At 33.5% G+C, this 20,030-nt stretch overlaps 1 protein-coding gene across 1 annotated transcript; it reads right to left on the bottom strand.

Moving 5' to 3' along the window:
- Positions 1-3,507: 3,507 nt before the first annotated feature.
- On the bottom strand, positions 3,508-19,722 carry LOC127949450 (uncharacterized). Its single transcript, XM_052546763.1, has 10 exons — positions 19,515-19,722; positions 19,354-19,430; positions 11,559-11,667; positions 11,133-11,224; positions 10,854-11,026; positions 10,628-10,767; positions 9,509-9,589; positions 8,635-8,739; positions 6,040-6,159; positions 3,508-5,288 (listed from the first exon to the last, which is right to left on the bottom strand). Exons 1-10 carry the CDS (start codon positions 19,626-19,628, stop codon positions 4,503-4,505), a joined length of 1,797 nt encoding a protein of 598 aa, XP_052402723.1. The 5' UTR covers positions 19,629-19,722; the 3' UTR covers positions 3,508-4,502.
- Positions 19,723-20,030: the final 308 nt, after the last annotated feature.

Here is a 20,030-nt window from a genome sequence, read left to right as displayed (position 1 = left end):
CTATATATGTCAGAGGTCACACGCCTCTGGAGCAACTAGGGGTTAAGTGTCTTGCTCAGGGATTTGAACTCAGGGTCTCTCACACCAAAGGCATGTTTCTTATCCATTGCACCAACACCACCATCTATAAAGTTTGTGTCCAAAGCACAAAGACATAACAAGTCTTGTATATTAACTTGTATATTGTATATTCTTTACTCAATGCATTTTAGACTGAACTCAACACATGGTACATAATGCATGTTAAATAAATCCAGTGTTAATTATACGTTAATACGTCAGCAGTCTTGTGGCATGAAGTCACACGTATTTAACATTTAACATTTTAACTTTTTTAAAGGAACTATTACGTGAAAATTACTATATTGCGTATTTTAACATCAACCTAATCCACTGGGCAAAGTAACGTCCAGTGGACGTCTTTTTATGTCTTCTGTTCATCCGATATAGACTTTCACAGATCCTCCTTACAAGGTTCTGTGACTTTATTTCTGTCAGACATCTAGAGAAGCTCTTATTGAGAATTAACAGAGGTTTACATGTTGATATTTGATTCATTTGAAGTCACCAAGTGTTTGGTTTAGTTGGGATCTGACTTTTGGCAACTAGCATTGACTTCTCCAGAGAAAATCAATAGAAAACTGGGGTAAAAATCATGTAGTGAATTCTAGGCTGAAGTCAGACTGATTTGGAGATCTGAGATTATTTAGGATATTATATCTTGAAAACTCTAGGAAGAAATACATTTACAAATTTTAGTCTCAAAATAGTAATAATAATAATCTTAAATAGAATATCAGAATGGTTGCTTTCTCAAGTCTACATAAATATGATATACTTTGTGCAGCATTGTCAGGTTCATTTATTTGAATAGCAGCTTCACAGGATAAAAAATTATAATAAAAAATAAACTGTAATAAAAACATAATTTAAACAATTTCAAGAAATTCTGTAGCAAACTATTTGACAGTAAACTGACAGATGCTTTTATGCTGTTAAGAAAAAGAAGATTGAAGACACATCACTACATTCCCTTCGCTTGTACTCTTGTATCACTGTATGAGTGAACACTTTCATACTGTCAGTGATCTTACAGAACATTTGAATATATTCTAGCCAACATCGAAATATGCCTGTATTGTCATCTTTGTGTATTGTCAAATGTCTGAAAATTCACTTCTTAAAGAATTTTTATGTCTAACGTACACAATGTAAACTAAACAAATTACAAATTACTTGAATTTGAGATACTTAGACTGAGAATCAAATTGCAGACATGTCAGTCCGGGTCCTTGAATCTATGCCATCAATCAAACCATGACGTGATGAGTTCTCAAACACACACTGATCAAATATGATAACTTCACTCTAGCTGATATTTACATGAAATGCATAGAAATGTGCTGTCATCCTGATGGGAGACTTCTAGATATTCGCATATAGTTCATTTATGTTACATAGCAAAATGAAGTAAACTGTAACATGTTATACCCAAAAACCCTTCATACAGTGGACTACTAGTAAAATTGAATGAATAAATAGGGGCCATAGATTATTCAGAAACTTTGACCTGAGCATGTTTGGCTCTAGTGTTTTTTCTTTAATTGCTAATGTGACCTTTTTACACCACAGACTGAACTAAACATTGCTTAGAAATTGATCGACAAAGTATTCATTTTGTCATTTTTGGTTGACTGTAGTCCATTACATACCTTTTTATCAAAGTTATCCGACATTATGAAGATGAATTTGTTCTGACACAGTTTAACTCTGAGTTCTTGTCATATTTTATTTTAAATTTTGTTTTGACTGTATACATAATTTGTACAGTATAGACTATGCAGTGCTATCTTACATTTGATTATTCAGTTTTTGTACCTGGAAAAAATGTAAACATTGTGTAAATAGCACAAGTAAATAAACAGAACAAACATACAAATTAAACAACTTCAAACAGGTCCCACTGGTACCTGCACCCAGCCCTGTTTATGACAATTTCACATGCAACTACATAAATATTTTTGCTCATTCATATTTGCCAATTAGAAAAGAACAACACATTACCACGTACTGGACACATAAGTTCACTTCCACCATTTCACTCACACAAATGCTGTTCACATTCGAGAATTCAACACAGTGCTGTACTCTAAGAAGGGTTTCCTGTTGGTACTTATCAAGAAAAATCTGTCTATCTATCTAGCCTTTGATTTATTTTTAAAAACAGACAGAACAGTATAGTGAACTGAGACCAAGTATGACTCCTGGGTGGGGATAAGATGCAGATCAGTCGTCTGGTTTCTAGGGAAGGGAGTTTTTTACTTTCGTTCCTCTGAGATGGGTGAGTGGGTGTTTTAGAGGGTGTTGTGAACAATATATCCACTACAGTCATAGCAAGGTTAATGTGAAGAACAATATCAACCACTTTTCTGGAGTTTAACCTGGAATCTGGAGAATACAGGACAAAGTGAAGGAGAAAATGAAAGAATACTATCAGAGAGTTTGTTCATGTGAGCTGCTGTTCTCATTCTCACTTCACAGATTCTTCAGAAGGTGTAGTTTTGTCATGTTTCCTGCAGGAGGAGCTGCAGACCTCTGTCAATGTGCTGGGACAGGATCTGGAAATGACCTCATCAAATAAACCTGTACAAATACTGTTCCCAAATCAATCCATACATCTTATTATATCATTATATCTATACATATCATTCAATAAATGATAATGTCACACATCAATATCTTAAACAGGACATGCTTTATCGACACAACTATCAATACACAGACAGAAGTTACGACCTTCTGGGTAACTGCCAGCACAACAATACAAATTAAAAGAGTAAAACATTGACCTGATCAGTGAAAGAATAACAAAGCATTGTAGATGTAAAATAATAAAAAGGTTATTAAGGTATATTCAAATTGATCCAGACAGATTCAAAGATTTTATTATTATTATGAGTAGTAGTAGTAGTATTATTAATAATCTCAATATAGCCTTGAAATTACAATTAACAAATCACCCTCCAGCTTTTATTCATTTACTTTATTTACCTCACATCAAGCTATTTGTCACAAAGAGAAAACCCTGCAAAAACACAGAACTGTAAAAGTTATTACCCACACCTTGAGTACAATTTAATCCATTTGTTTTTGTCTTAGGACAACTGTGATGAACTTTTTTGATCCACTTCAAATGTTGACTACTGTATTAACTTACTGAGACTGTTTTGTGTGTAAACTGCTGTTATTTTGAGCAATTGATATTTTCATATATGATCAAAATGCTGCAATATTGTAAAAAGATGACAGCTATGTGCATTAAAAACAAATAAAATATATTCAGCACATTTTGGTTCTCACTCTTATTTTGATTTTGGTTCAAATCTGTCCAGCTGGTTTTATTAGTCTTCAGAAACTTTCTAATTAGTGCATCAAAACAGATGAATTAGTTAAAAAATTAAATAAAACAAACATTTATTAGACAAGAAATAAATTAGTTCTCCACCATTGTTGTTGATGCATTACAGTTTATTTTTGTCAGTTTTTGAGAATAACAAGCTGAAATGCATTACATTTTTCCCCCAATAACCTGTTTTCCCATTTATCACAGAAGAAATATATAAGTAAACTCCTGCATCCTAAAATATTAAAGATTAGATGTAGAAAGACTGATTCCATGTCAAATTCAATCTCTAAAAATTAGCACCTCCCCAAAATATCTCACAAGAACTGTACCAGATCTCTACTCTACACACACACAGTAAATTACCAAAAAAATAAATAAATGGTCCATCGGTTACCTATATTTATCCATCAGCAAACAAACCTGTCCTAATATAACACAACCCTTCACCATTATCTTCTGTTAACTAGTGTCTATTCACCCAAAATCCAGCACCACATTGTGAATAATAATAATAATTACGACATGCATATAGAAAGCTGCTCAAACACTAACATAAATCAACTATTAGCCCCAAATATCAGTCTACTGCATTCGTGAAGAAGTAAAAACAAGGTGAAATCCTCCCCCACTATAGTTTAATAGCGGTTTCTATAAACTGATTTACTCATCACTGTTATTTCATTGCACTGCTCTTTTTCAGCAGCATCTGCCACACGCTTTATTCACAATATAATCTCATTTAGGCACATGTGGCTTCAGTAGCTGTCAATCAGTTGTAAGCATTCAATCCTGGAGTTACTCCTTTTCTAGACGCTTTGGATAAAAGCATCTGCGAAATCAAATTAATTGCATGACATGCTATCATGACAGGATACGTAATTAATCAAGTTATTCCCAATGTATAGTGTATATCTTGCCATTTGGAGAGAAAACAATTAAGATAAAGTAAAACATATTAAAATTTTTGAGAGCAGAGTAAATCCCTGATTAGACAATTTTTGTTTAGAAATTATAATTAAACATCAAATTAATGATTTACATTGACAGTCCTACTTTAAAGATGAATGAGGGCAAAAGATGGATGCAGTTATAGAATTTACTCTGTCACACGTTTCACAGACTGAGCAGGAGCAGTGGGGTCACTGGCACACCACGACCCAGGATTGGGATACTCCTCCCCCTCTTTCAGTTGGTAACGGGGTTCAGCATATGCAGGACCTTCATAGAGACCCCAAAGACCACTGAGCACCTTACAGGAGCGAACCTCATTTATACCACAGCCGTCCAATGAATGACGGTCAACTGTTGTCTCATGCATTGGCTCTTCAAAATCTTCCTTTTCAAAAAGCTGGATCTTATAAGATGTCATACGTTTAACAGACAGAGCAGGAGCAGTGTTGCCATTGCCCCATGACCCAGGATTGGGATACTCCCCCACCTTCAGTTGGTAATGGGGTTCAGCATAGTCACGACCCTCATAGAGATCCCAGAGACCACTGAGCACCTTACAGGAGCGGACCTCCTTTATACCACAGCCGTGGTCAACTGTTGTTTCAAAGATTTGGCCTTCAAAATTCTCCTTTTCATAGAGATGGATCTTAAATGGCAAACATTCAAGACACCAAGCAGGATCAGGAACGGGAGCGGGAGCAGGAGCAGAAGCAGTGGGTATGCTATTGCTCAATGCCTTAAGATTGGGATACTCTCCCTCCTTCATTAGGTAATCATCATAGCCACGACCCTTCCAGAGCTTCCAGACGCCTTGGATCACCTTACAGGAGCGAACCTCTGTTATACTGCAGCAGTCCAATGATGAACAGTTCCCTGTGACCACACACTTGGTACCTTTAAACTCATTCTGATCGTATAGCTCAATTACACACTTGAAGAAAAAGAAAGAGAAGCGAGAAGGTGAGTTCTTTTTTTTTTTTTTAATGCAGGTAATTGTGCTGTTTTGAGCCAACATCAAAACACCTTGACTACACAGCAAAATCCCCAGTGTTAATTTAACACTCTAAGTGTGGACTCACATAAACACTGAAGCAGTGTTAAAAGTAATACTGAAGCAGAGTTGAAGTTAATGAGATAATTAAGAAGTTAATTGAGTTATGATTGACCATTATTGAAGACACCTGATGTTAACAAGCAGAATCAACAAACAAGAAAATCACAATTTGTGTGTCACCATTATAGTGGTCAATGTTTGTTTTAATTTTCTCGGTTGGTGATTCTGCTTGTTAACATCAGGTGTCTTCAATAATGGTCAATCATAACTCAATTAAATTAATTATCTCATTAACTGCTTCAGTGTTTATATGTGTCCACACTCAGAGTGTTAAATTAACACTGGAGATTTTGTTGTGTATAGCCGGGTTTCCATCCAAAGTTACAAGAATAAAAAATATATATATTTGCACATTTTAAATATCACTTGTGATTAGGCACCTTTCTATCCAATGAGTCAAAGAGAACAAGATTGTCACTTCCTGTTAAACTGGCATTATATATGGAAACACAGCTTATATGCTCATTATACTGTTTTTTTGTGTGGCTTACACACCGTGTCTGTGTGTGTCAGATCTGCAGGAATGACAAACAAACTACAACAAACTACAACACAAACAAACACTCACCTTGCCAAGGCGCCACCATATAAAGCAGTCCTTAGCGTCCTTCTCCTCCTCATCAGAGTTTTTTGTGTAGTAAACTCGACCAACATGTTCACTAAACTTCTTCGGCAGAAGACTGGATATCTGAGATACAAGTGAAATCAACTTGTTGATCAGTCATTACAGATCTAGAAAACTTACTTTTTACCCAAATTAAGTTTCCCTGCATCCCGGGATGTCTTTTTTTGTGACTATTGAAATAAAAGTTGTTATATGACCATCTGAATACCACTCACCTTAAAGAGATTGTTCACCCAAAAATGAAAATTATGTCATTGATTACACACCCTCATGTCATTTCAAACCTGTAAGATATTTTCGATGAAATCCGAGAGCTTTAAGATGGGTTTGAAACAAAATGAGAGTGAGAAATTAATGACAGAATTTTCATTTTTGGGAAAACTATTCCTTTAACCTCACTATTATCAATCACTTTTGGAACAAATTAATATTGACTTACAATTTATTTTTTTTTTTATTTTTTTTTTTACCGTTTTGAAAAATATATAATAAACAAAACAAGCTGCTGTTTCACTAAAGATAAAATTGTTCTACATTTAATCTGACAGTGTAGGCCAACTGTTAGCTCACAACCCAGCTATAATTTTTTTATTCTAAAAATGTTCTTAGAACATTACCATGATTCTTCTAAAAATGTTTTTAGCGGGTAGTTTTATTTTTGTTCCCAGAATGTTCTCACAAAAGATGGGATAACGTTCTCTAAAAACATTCTAAAAATGTTTATTAATAACATTATTAGAACATTATCCCCTAACATTCTAATTTAATTATATATGATTTAAGCAGAGGTTTAGATGTTGATGTCTGTTTAAAAGTAATGGTCTGGTCCGATGTCACCATAATGGTGATAAGTGTTGGTTTTAGTTGTGCAATTTGACACTTGTCTTGTCAGTGTTTATCTTTGGATGCTGTAATCATTATTATGACCAAAACAGCACGAGAGCATGTAGTTAGCTGATGCTTGTTGCTTGCTGATGACTAATTAATCATCATTTATGAAGTCTGATTGCTTGTTTTCACTCAATCTAATGTATGGTGTTGGCTACTCATTATTTATTAATGTGACGCAATTGGTTAACAGCCTGAGACCCAGCTGAATTTCAAGCAGATAATTTCAAGGATTTGACAGAAACACATTTATTTGTCAAACAAACACCAAGATTCAGTGTATGACTCTCAACAATGGTGACATGCCTCATATTGCAATGTATTCTGGGTACATCATACAAAACTCATCCATGGCACCCAGAATGCATTGCGGCATGAAGCATGTCAACATTGTTGAGATTCATACACTAATTCTTGAGGTCTCTGTGTCTAAGCATTTATTCATCAACAATGTAATTTAAAAAGAACGGACAAAAATAGATATGATATAAATCAGCAGGATCCTGTGCGTTACAACACATCTACTATAGTCACTAATATTGAATTAATAGCATAGATTAGACTCCAGATAAAACCAGATGATCAGGTCATTACACAAGAAAATCTTTAACATCAGCAAGTAACCAATGATGACATTTTTCTCTCACTGTTTTCTCTGTAACAAATATAGTTACAGCAGTTAAATGAACAATAACACTGAAAAGACTCATACTGCCCAAATGCTGATCACCATAATGGTGATGTCAAACTAAACTATTGTTTTCAATAAACCACCAACACCTCTCTTAATCTCAATAAAAACTTTTCTACATTTATGACAGAAATAAAGTCAATCTTGTTTATAATAAGTGAAGTTGGTAATACTGTTTTTGGAGTTATTTACGCTAAAGTTTGACACCAAACAGAGGTTGGGCTTTCACTTTCAACCAACATTTGACTTCTGAGCAATGTCAGTCCACATCTAGTGTGATGGGAAGCTTTATTAGAATGTTAGAGAATAATGTTGTGACAATGTTATCTATAGACATTTTTAGAATGTTTTTAGAGAATGTTATCCTAACTTTTAGCAGAAAATTCTGGGAACTAAAATAAAACTAGCCGCTCACAACATTCCTAGAACATAAAAAAATGTATTGGTGGGAAGCAGCTGTTTAATGGAAAAAAAACTGACTGTGAATGAAAGCTGCTATTTTTTGCTTCAGCAATCACTTCATTAAGTGTTGTAATAAAATCAAGCATAGAGTTAGTTTTGGCAGATCACATCAAGCAAGCTTGTATCAGCAGACTCAATTGATCCATGACACCTTTAGGAATACACTATCATAGCATGCTTATTGCTTTGCTCAGAAGCTAATTACCCTGCTCCGTCCCCAGAAATGTGTTGTTATATTAAAATTGATGTTACTAACATTAATGATATCTTTAATACATTGGTGTTGATTCTGTTCTGTCTACTGCCAGGGGGTCTGCTCTCTCTGACTGTCACAACAGAACCATGACCATACCACCAATCCACACAGTGTTCTAACTGTCAATCATCTTTGATAATAGTGGCCCTGAAATAATTACTTATTCTACAAAAAACATTTCTAATATGTTGATCATTTTTGGAAGTGGCAAGTTACTTGAGCAGCACAGTGGTTTGAGTACCTCATATTTCCGAATCTTGTGGCCTTTATTCTGCTGCTTCTTTCTGTAGAAATAGACACTGTTGATAGGGTTTTCAGCCTCTTTATTATAATCCAGTTTAATCACCTGTGAGAGGAAATTTACAATGTTACAGTTACTAAACAGTTGCTTAAAAAAAAAACAAAAAAAACAAGAAGTGCTAAAAAAATATTAGTGCTGTCAAAATTAATGCATTAACGTAGGCATTTTTTAATTTTTTTATTTTGTCACACCTGACGGAGGTGTGAAAGACTTGATTCGTGAGAACAAAAGAATCATGAATGGGGGGGGGGGGGGGGGGGGGGGTTATTCAGAGCCAGCACACAGAGACAGCACACAGTAGAGCTTTACATGAGAGTTTAGATAACAAGGGCCATAAATCAATCAGATAAGCCTTCACTAAAAACACACATGACATGGCCTTAGAAAATATTTCATACAATTCACAGTTTTACAGATTATATTATGAAATTTCAAATGAAGCTTTAGTAGACTTGTGGCTTTGGCTATATTGTGTTTGTAAACTCATGTCCTGTATCAACAATTGTTTTATACATTTAAAATATATGTTTTTAATATTTTTATTTTTGTATTTGAGCTCATATATCTTTATTAAAATAACAGTCTAAGTAATTCTGATTCTTGAACAGTAAACTTTGAAGTGTCAGCTTTTTAAACATAGGTTGATTATGTATCTAGTCAGAAAGAATTATGAGCAGAAACCTTTTCATTTTGGGTATGTACATTGCGATTAATGTAATAAAAAATGTGCAATTTGTTTATTTATTTATTTTTATTGATTGAAAGCACTAATAAAAATATAAAGACTGTAAATGTTGTTTTGAACACAGCATACTTCAGTGCTGAAATCCTCCTTATACAAGACCAGATCTGGGTGAAGTTTGTTCCACTCGGCCACTGCTGTTTCCCACTCAGCCTGTAGAAATGTGGATTTCAGTTCAACAAATGAAAACAAATGATCTATAAGAGTGTGTGTTATTATCTGTGTATGTCACCCCCCCCCCACCCCCCACCACAACCAAAAAAAAAAATAAAAAAAAAATAAAAAGAGATTGAGTGCTATTTAACTGCAAATTTCTGTGGACTGTAATGTTTGAAAAGATGAAATGATGAGAAAATGAAAGTGATGGTTTGTGTCTGGACGGTAAGCACATTTGTTAAAATCAGTGAACTAGATTAGCTAACATGAACTAACAATGAAATATACTTCTAAAGCATATTAATTTAGCATGTTAATCATATCTATTATTGTTAATTTGAACATTTAGTATAAAAAAGAATGCATCTGTTCATAGATTTTACTGGACCTGAGCTGACATGAACTAATAATAAACAATAAAATAACGTTACAAAGATTAAATGCTTGTTCATGCATTTACTGATACTAATTAATGGGACATTTCATTCATAGAGCATTCTAGAGTGCTGTTATATTTAAGTTAATTTAGTTAAGGTTAGAAAAATAATAATAATTTAAAAGGGAGATGGTTATGATAAGGAACACATTATTGCATTGCATTTTTTCCTTAAAATATTATATTATTTCCTTTCTGTGATCTTCATCACACTGTCCCAGTTTGCCAACCATCCACCAGCAAACTGGGATACAAACAGGAACATGTCAGTTCAATGGAGTAACAATACAAAATGCATTTACCAATTCACAATTTCTAACCCTAAAGTACAGTTCAAAAGGGCAAGATTAGAATTATATTTCTGAATGAAGTTTTAATTATATGCTTCACTATAATTCTATTTGTGAATTACTCGCAACAATGAGCCTTTCAGAATACAGCAGATGTGAAGGAAAAAAAAAGAAACAGTGTAGAACAGGCCAGCAGTCAAAGATGATATTTTAACATTGTAAATTCAGTGCCCTCCACAATGTTTAGAAGAAATCTAAGTTGAAGATGGCAGTTAAATAAAACATTGTGTTTTCTATAATTTCTTCTACCTTGAAGGACTCTTCATCTTTCTCTTCAGTTTCTTGTAGTCGAGTCTCTCCCACACACTTCGGCAGGCGTCGCATCACAACATCCTCAAGCTCTTTTCGGCTGTGAGCACTGGAGTACAAGATCTTCTCAAAGATGTGATCTGATAGAATAAGGAAAATTTGATGGAAACTCTTCTGGTCAAATGACAAGTATAATTTTTTAACTTCTTCCATGTTTACAACTTACCTGTCAGTTTAATGAACTTTGCAGTCTTTTCATCTTCATGTGTCGTCATCTTGCGTTTTCGTGAGCTGCTTGTAATATTTTCGATCTTCTGTTTGATATCATCAGGTGAAAGGGTTTCTGAAATCGGTGAGATCTCAAGCGGGTCTTTTGCTTCTAAGAGAGCTTTTATGATTCTAATGAACAAATTATAAAAAAATAATGCATTATAAAAAAGTTTTTAACTGAATAATAATAATAATAATAATAATAATAATAATAATAATAATAATAATAATGTACTTGTCTTCGATGATGTTGACGATCTTGTGCTGGTAGGCCTGCTGATAAAGAGTGTAGCGGGTGTGAAACATGTCATAAATATTATCTGCCACCTGTGAGAGAAAGGATGACACAAACACAGTCACATATTAAAAATTAAATGAAAAACATTAAATGGTTTTACGTGATGACTTACATTAAGTTGCAGATATTGAAATATAAAGGTTTTCAATTTTCATTCATAAATATCACTCTTAAATTTAGCTGAAGTGGAAACTTGTAAGATGACTAAAGACTGGGTGACTGTCATAGTGCACAGATCAACTAAAGTCAGCGTTTTGTTGTTTTATATGGATGGATGTGAGACTTGCAGTGCTTTCAAACAGACTGAAAACAATCAGCCAAGGAATAAGCACTGGTGGACGAGGGATCTTGTGTATCATGTACCTTGTCTCTGAAGCAGATGTGATTCGACCCTTCGACTTTACAGACTCGAGCAGATTTCAGCAGACGCTGATGGTCAAAGCTGTTTGGGATGCCGAGATAATAACAGTCCCTGAAAGAGAGAACATTAGTCAGTACAGTACTGTTGACTGATACGACTGATCTCTGACTTTATCCTGACACCTAATAGCATGCGGCATCAAACATAAGTGACCATTTTCACATTTATATTTTACTATTATAGAAATGTTTTATCCAGTCATGGTTCATTTGTTCCACAAGTGAAAGTGTCCAAACATAAAGGGTTATTAATACCAGACTGCTCATGTGATCCGAACATGGTGGCAACCAGGAAGAGACCTACAGTAATCCATGTAAATCAGCTTTAATGATGCTTTAACTGGCGCGAATAGAGTGACCACCTGTCCCACTTTGTTGTACTGTACAGCAATATTACCCTTTGTCCCACCTCATGCAAATTGACCATCTGTCCAGCTTTTTATTTCGAGCCTGCCTAATAAATATATGGATACGTTCATAGGCGTACTGTTAACTTATGTCCAATAGTTCAGAGGAGAGCAATAAAAGCGTTAGTCGATAGGCTGAGTCGTACATCAATCAAACTTACTGGTGCATGAATGCCTCCTCAACGTTTTCAACAATCTCAAATTGGAGAGCGTGTGCTGCATGGTCAGGTTTAGCAGCCATGGCCACAAAAAAGATAAGATGCATTTGTAATAGCGATTGGACAACAACATACTGTTGGTTAATACCTGTAGATGGCGAAGCAGAGAGAGCTTTTTGCATTTTATGCAAAAGCAGTTTTTCTGTGGGGCATGGTGGAGAATACAACGTGAAGTGACATGGTGCATGTGAGTACCACAGAAAAAAAAAAAAACACATCATCAAGATGGTAAGCTTTGTGTGAGCGGTCATAACGCTTATTTTCCTGTAGGTTATAGCCTATTTAAGTAATAAAATTAATATAAAGGGGCGACACATTTACTACTTTTAAAAAATGCGGGTGAGGAAGCGGGTCAGGTACTTTTTTTGCTTTAGTTGAGAATCTCGATCGGGTGTGGGTTGTTTATACACTAACCCGCCCATCACTGGTGGATACACGAGAGGACAACATTTGCATTTTCGCTCTCAATTGTTATTTATTTAATTATTTATTTATTATTATTTATTAATTATTATTATTTTATTTAACCCTCTGGAGTCTAAGGGTATTTTTGGGGCCTTGAGAAGTTTTGTCATGCCCTGACATTTGTGCTTTTTTCAGTTTCTTATAAATATCTAAATGGGTAAAGTCTAATATCACTGTAATCAGCACAAACTGGGCTATAATAATATGTGAAATGCATGCATGTACATGATTGTATTTTTGAGGAAAAAAATGTTATGCATGGTTAGTGAAAAACTAAAAATGTTAAATCACTTGAATAAGGCAATAAAACACATACATAAAATTGGTTGCCGGAAAAGTTGAGAACTGGAGCTTGTAGCCTAGAATTTTTCTTTCTGAATGATGTGAAAATCATCTTGTTTACTCACTCACAGAAAACAATATATTGATTTAAATTTTCTAAAACACTTTTTGTTGGTAAAAGTCATATGCGAGTAGGCGTCAACTATCATGAATATCATTGTGATTTACACCTGAGAAGACAAAGGCCTGCATAATGAGCTGCATAATGAGCCTCCCATTCAACTGTGCCACTGTGAGGGAGGACTTACAAGAAAGAATGTGAGAACAAAATAAAAGTATATAATTTTATGTTTGTAGTTTATTAAGAATATATGTAATTATCCCACAACATAATTTAATATCCACTTGGGGGAGCAGTTAAACAGTTTATTAGGAACAATCAAAGCTGACTTTCAAATTTTTTGGCATCCTTTCTCTAGTCACACAGTCCTTCAGAAATCCTTTTAACAATCTTATTTTCTACCAAATAAACCCCATTTATTATCATCATCATTATTATTATTATTATTATTATTAATGTTGAAAAGAGCTGATAATATTTTTCAGGTTTTTTTAGGGGGAATAAATCGAAAGAACTGCATTGTTTTTACATTTGTTAGAGTTATCTCTATTTGTCACATTTATATTATTTACATCAAGCTTTTGAATGGTATAGTATTGTATATTGTTATTGAAACTTCATAATGTTTCACTTGATTATACATTTAGTCAGGAATTATAGTTTGGAAAAGGTATTTGGAAAAAGTCTAACTAGTAAAATGTTTACACGTTATGTGAAAACTAGTACAAATAAACAAAAAGAGACTTACTCATGTTTATGATCTCTGCTGAATAAAGTGCTTCATTCTTTTTTCTGAGGAAATCCATTTCTCAAATCCTCAACCACATCACATCTTTTTGGGGTGAATTATGTCTTAGTCCTCTCGTCGTGAAGCAAACAGTAAAATAAAATAAAGACTTGAAGAACAGTCTCGCTGCTTTTTCTTCTGTGTGGGTGTATTCAAGTCGCGCTTCAGTTTGAATCTGAATAGCGCGTTCAGCGCAGGGCCGTGGTCACATTAGATATAATGAGCGGAGATATGAAAAACAGACATTGCGTTGTTTTCATATGGATTACTTTATCTCAGAATATTTGTTTTCGGCAGCACTTGTTTAGTTTCAAAGTAGACATTCCAGGCTTTCTATAGATATCTCTCTCATGTCTCTTCGTTGAGTATTCACGGAGTTACAGTTCATTTTAATGAAATGTTTGTACATGACGATCAGCGGAGACAAAGACTGTAGACAGCGCACCTTGTTTGTTATCTTTATTTTATAAGTGCACAAATGTTTTTTGTTATTATGTCTGTATCCAAAAAAAACTAGACCCTTTAGAGATTCGACTGATGTATTGCTCTTATCTGTACGATTAAAACTGAGAGTGTAATTTAACTTCTTTCCGGGTTTATCAGGTGAAAATGACTCAAAACGCATATATGCACTGTTAAAAATCGCTGTAAAAAAACGGCCAAATTTCGACAGTAAAATACTGTTTTTCATTTAAACAGTGCATTCTGGGTAATATTCATCGTTTTCGAGAAGTGGCCTGCTGCTATATATTGTAAAATAACAACGTTCAAATTCGACACTCAGCGGCTGTGTTTCAAATCACACCCTACACCCTCATTCACTATTCCCTACATGAGTTTACAAATATAGTCCACCTGACAGAGAGAATGAACACTAATGAGTGAATTCAGACAATGATCAACAGCTGCTGTTAATGAGTAGAATCACTGAAGAAAAAAAAAACATAACAAGACAAACACATGAAATACAACTGACTTCAGCCACAGCCTTAGATGAAATCAACTGAAGATTTAAACGATCAACAAACAGCTTCACCAACTTCACACATTACTAACCAGACTGACTTTATTTCTGCCAATCAGAGAACAGAGATCAAAAGATCTTATTGAGAATTAAAGAGATTTAGATGATAATGTTACTGTTTCGTTTAGCGTCACCATTGTGGAGATCAGTGTTTGCTTTAGTTGGGCTCCTGACCATTGACTTTTACACTTTACATTTTGTTTTATTGCTGTATTTGTATCTTTATGATGCATCTGTTACAGCAGTATTAATTTTGATAGTCAAGTGATTATGGTTGTTTCTAACAGGCATGATCTACTAGACTGACTTAAAGTGTTGCTATAATAATCAAATATTAATCTGGTGTTGAAATATTTGAGTCAATAACACTTCAGTTTAGTAAGATTGAAAAGTAGTGAGATAACCAGTATTTATGGATTTAACGACTAGTTTTAGTTAAAAAGTATTTCGGGCAGCAGTCCCCACAACACTCAAAGAGAGAAATCAACAATCAGCATATGAATCTCAACAATGGTGACAATCAAAAGGTTCATGATGCAATGCATGCTGGGTACCAGCACAGGATAAAACTCATCCATGATTCCCAGCATGCATTGCGGCATGAATAAATTATGCCCCTGAATTGTTCACTTATTTTCTTGAATTCTTATGTGCTTATAATTTTGCATTTGTTTTAAGTTTTAGTAGCATGTGTTGTGATGTTCAGAACTGATCTGTTCATTTATTTTGTGGATTGTCACCATTGTTGTGATTCATACGCTGATTCTTGATATTTCTGTCTAAATTTCAGCAAAGGTTTTTTTATTTTTTTATTATGAGTGACATTTTCTTAGCAGTCTTTCATAACTTATGGCTCAGCAGTGTTCCTTCTCATGCTGTAGTATCAATATTCAATAAGAGAAGAGACACGAGATTAGATCAGAAATAATAGTATTTGTTCTTGTCAGTCTATAAACAACAATATCAGATTTTTTTTCTTTTGTGTACTTTTGTTTTGCTATAACAGGTTCCAAAGGCGCATTGTTACAGCATGAAAAAAAAAAAAAACCTTAGTTGTTGAAAAGTCACGTTCAAGAGCCCAACTAAAGTAAACACTGATCTCCATCATGGTAGTGAAAAAAACACCTAAACCTATTTAACTCTCCATAAGTTCTTCTGTAGACATCTGACAGAAATAAAGTCAGTCTGGTTAGTAATGTGAATCTGGTGAAGCTGTTTTAGTAGTTGTTTAATCGGATCTTGAGAGATTTGATGTATTCTTTTATTCAGTTGATTTCATCTAAGGCTGTGGCTGAAGTCATTTGTAGTTCTTGTGTTTCTCTTTCCTTCAGTGATTCTGCAGGTGTTTATCACTTATGCTCAATCATCAATTAATCACAGAATTATCTCATTAACTTCACTGATTCAGTGTTACTCTAACACTCTGTAGTGTGCACACATTATAAGTGTTCATTTAAAACTGAGGATTTTCTTGTGGGGTTTAAAGGGTTAAAGATTTAAGATGAAGAAAAAACAGAATGAAACATAATTTAACAGTAATAAACTGTAATTAATTTACAGGAAACAAACTGTAGAAAAACAGTTATTTACTGGCACCCCTGCTGCCAGTAAATAACTGTTTTTCTACTGATTCTTGCCGTAAATTAATGGTTGCCAGCAAAAAAAGTGTTTTTCTACAGTTTTTTGCCGTCAAGTCAAGGAAAAACAGTAACATACTGTAAAATGTAAACGTCAGATTTACCAAATGAAAAATAAGTTAATTTAACTAAAATATTTGTGAACATCCATAGAAAAAAAATTAGGCAAAGTCATACACTGATAATGAGAGTAAATACTGAACTTGACTGTATTAATTTGTGTTTGCACAAGAGAGATCGTTTAGTTTAATGTAGTTTTGTTGTTCACCATTGTGCTGTAGAGTAGAGCTGGTGCTTCAGTCAATGATGAGCCACAAATTCTGATTTTCTGCTGTTTTATATAAAGGCAGTGAATGTGGAGTCGCTGATACAGTGATGATCTCTGTGTTAATTACTTCAGCACATACATGTGTGCTATAGCTGACAATGAGCTGCAGTGATTTGAGTAAAAGTCATGTATTTAGTTACTTTATTACTGCACATTAAGTGTAAGAAATATTCCTTCTCAGTGGACTCAAATGAAATAAGTTCATAGTACTAACATCGTAGGAATGCTAGTTTAAAAACTCGAACTGTTTGAAGCAGTGGGAGTGGAGTTAATTTCCATGGTAGAATTTACGGTAAAATACTGTTAAAAAATAAGAGTGGTAAATTAATGGTTAAGAGCTGTAAATTAACAGTACTTTACTGGCACCCCTGCTGCCAGAAAATTACTGTTATTTAACGGAATTTTTTTTACAGTGTGCGTTAATCGACTCGAAAGGGTTAAACAGTCAATGAAGCAGCTGCCAAACAAAAACTGTAAAATTAATTTACAGGTATTACATTACTTTACAGGTATTGTCTGGATTCTTATTTTGAAACAATTTATCTTTTTTTTTTTTTTTTTTGCTGTTAACTATCAGCTAACAAAAGCACACAAGCGAAAACTAATAACTATTACTCTATCAGCAACAGTCACAGCCTTTAAAGAAAGCAACATGCAGCATAAGATCAATGTTTCTTGGTCTTCTTCCGGACTGAAGTGCACAATCTAGATTCAAGTTTCAAGATTTGTTTTTGTCACATACACAATTATACAGAGCATATATAAGCAGGTTGAGAATGATGACTATCTTACTGATTAAGTGAATATTAAGTGGAGACAAATGGATGTTAAGAGGCTGGTTTTGAGTTTAGGAGCCTGATGACCTAGGGGAAGAAACTCCTCCTGGGTCTCTCAGTTTGGTTCATTTATGTAGAACCAAACTGAGATAAAAACCAGTCTTGACAATAAAAGCTCTTGTCTGAATGACTATTGTCTATAAAGTCTCCTGTAAAAACTGTAAAGTCTCTGGAGCTGTTCCCATACCACATTAAGTTACACTGAGAGTCAATACACTTTCTATGGCACCTGAATAGAAAGTCTTCAGGATTGCTGGTGAGACCGTGAATTCGCAAGGGCAATGAAGGTGTCAAAGGTGTTTGATCATAAAAATTCAGGAAATACATGTAGAATAAGTGTTGTCAGCTTATTTAAATAAGGAGGTTTTATTTTAATTTTATGGTTTTCGTTTGGTAGCTGTTGCTGCTAGACATTTGATAATTTTATCATCTAAAGGTTTAAATGTTATTTTTGTAATTTTACATATATTTGTTTGTCATTTAGGAAAACTTTAAAAATACTGTAAAAAATACAGTAGTTTTTCTGTATAAACAAATATTGTTTATTTAATAACACTTCAAATGAATTCAGAAGTCATTTTATAGAGTTTTAACTACAATTTAAAATAAAAGGAAAACAAAGTGAAAAACATTACTATTTTTAATGTTTTTAAAAGAAGTTTCTTCTGCTCATCAAGCCTGAATTTATTTGATCAAAAATACAGAAATAATACTAATAATAATATTGTGATATATTATTACAATTTAAAATAATTGTTTTAAAATTTATTATACTTTAAATTATCATTTAATTCTCTGATGCAAAGCTGAATTTTTAGGATCATTATCACAGGATCCTTTAGAAATCATTCTAATATGATGATTAATTATCAAAGTTGGAAACAGTTCTGCTGCTTAATATTTTTTCAGAACATGTGATACTTTAAGATACTTTGATGAATAAAAAGTAAAAGAAAAAAGAAAAAAAATCTATGTTTTTAAATATAAATATTTTGTAATAACAATATACACTACTGGTAAGTATTTTTTTCTTTCTTTAAAAACAGTGTGTGTGTGTGTGTGTGTGTGTGTGTGTGTGTGTGTGTGTGTGTGTGTTATTGTATTTATTTACAGTGAGAAATTTGTATACTACTATTGAAAAGTAAAAAAATAAATCTGCATATACAATAATTACCTATTTTAAAGTAGACTAAATTAAAGTTAACCATTTCTAATAAATCTCCTTAAATCATTAACACAATGTATATAATGCTTAACAATTGTTTCTCTCTTATCAATTTGACATAAAATAGTATAACAAAAACTATTAAAATTAGTAAAGACTTTATTTTAAAAAATTATTTTAAGGTCAGTTTGGACAGGAATCTCTTCCAGTGGTGATTGGGTCAAACTAGGAAGTTAATCTCACACTGAAATTATATATATATATATATATATATATATATATATATATATATATATATATATATATATAGGCCATTATGTATGATGTTCACTTTATATCAAATCAACGTCATGCCAAGTTTTTGACATAAGTTTGACCTTTTGTTGGTCAATTTGATTTCTTTGTTTGTTTGTTTTTTTTTTTTAAAAAAAAGGTAATTATATGTGTAAAATATTATTTGTTATTTACCGTGCAAAATAGTCCCATCTTCGCACGTCAATGCCATTCAAATTATTCGCCACAACATCACACAGGAAAGACTTGTTCTAATAAAGAATAATTCAAACATATTTAAAATTCAACTTAAACTCTGCATAACTTGTTTGATATTGAAGTTTACATGATTTTACCTTTGGAACTTTATCATAATCCCCCTGAATTAATTTCTGAATAAAGGTGAGATCCTGCTTTGTCAGCTCTGTGTTTAGTCCTTTACTCTTTACTATGTCCAGAAATATCCACATTGAGGCAAGCTAGATAAAGAGAGAGAACATAATTATTGTAAATACATTTCCTTGTATTTATAAATTACATTTCTAAAAATGTAAATACACTTAACAGTCAGTGTTTCTCATTAAGTTATTTGCAATTTATAAGTGGCCTGTATTTCTATCATTGTCAGTTTCCACAGAATTTAATGTTGTGCTAAAGTTTAGCACTGCATTTGTGGTGTTAACCCCACATTGCAGCATCAAACTATTGCAGTGTGAACCGATGTTACAGCTACATTTTTAGCAACAGGCAACCAATTGTGTGCCTTGTATTTACATGATTTGGACAGTCACAGAAACATCGCATCATTTCATCATGACACACTGACTCCACAAATATGCAGGTTAAGAATTACCCAAGGTTAACTAGTTCAC

This window comes from Carassius gibelio, chromosome B1 (assembly GCF_023724105.1).
Source record: "Carassius gibelio isolate Cgi1373 ecotype wild population from Czech Republic chromosome B1, carGib1.2-hapl.c, whole genome shotgun sequence".
In the NCBI taxonomy this organism is placed as follows: Eukaryota; Metazoa; Chordata; class Actinopteri; order Cypriniformes; family Cyprinidae; genus Carassius; species Carassius gibelio.
The sequence above is the reverse complement of the archived record's forward strand: the minus strand, read 5'-3'. Positions and strand labels throughout refer to the sequence as shown.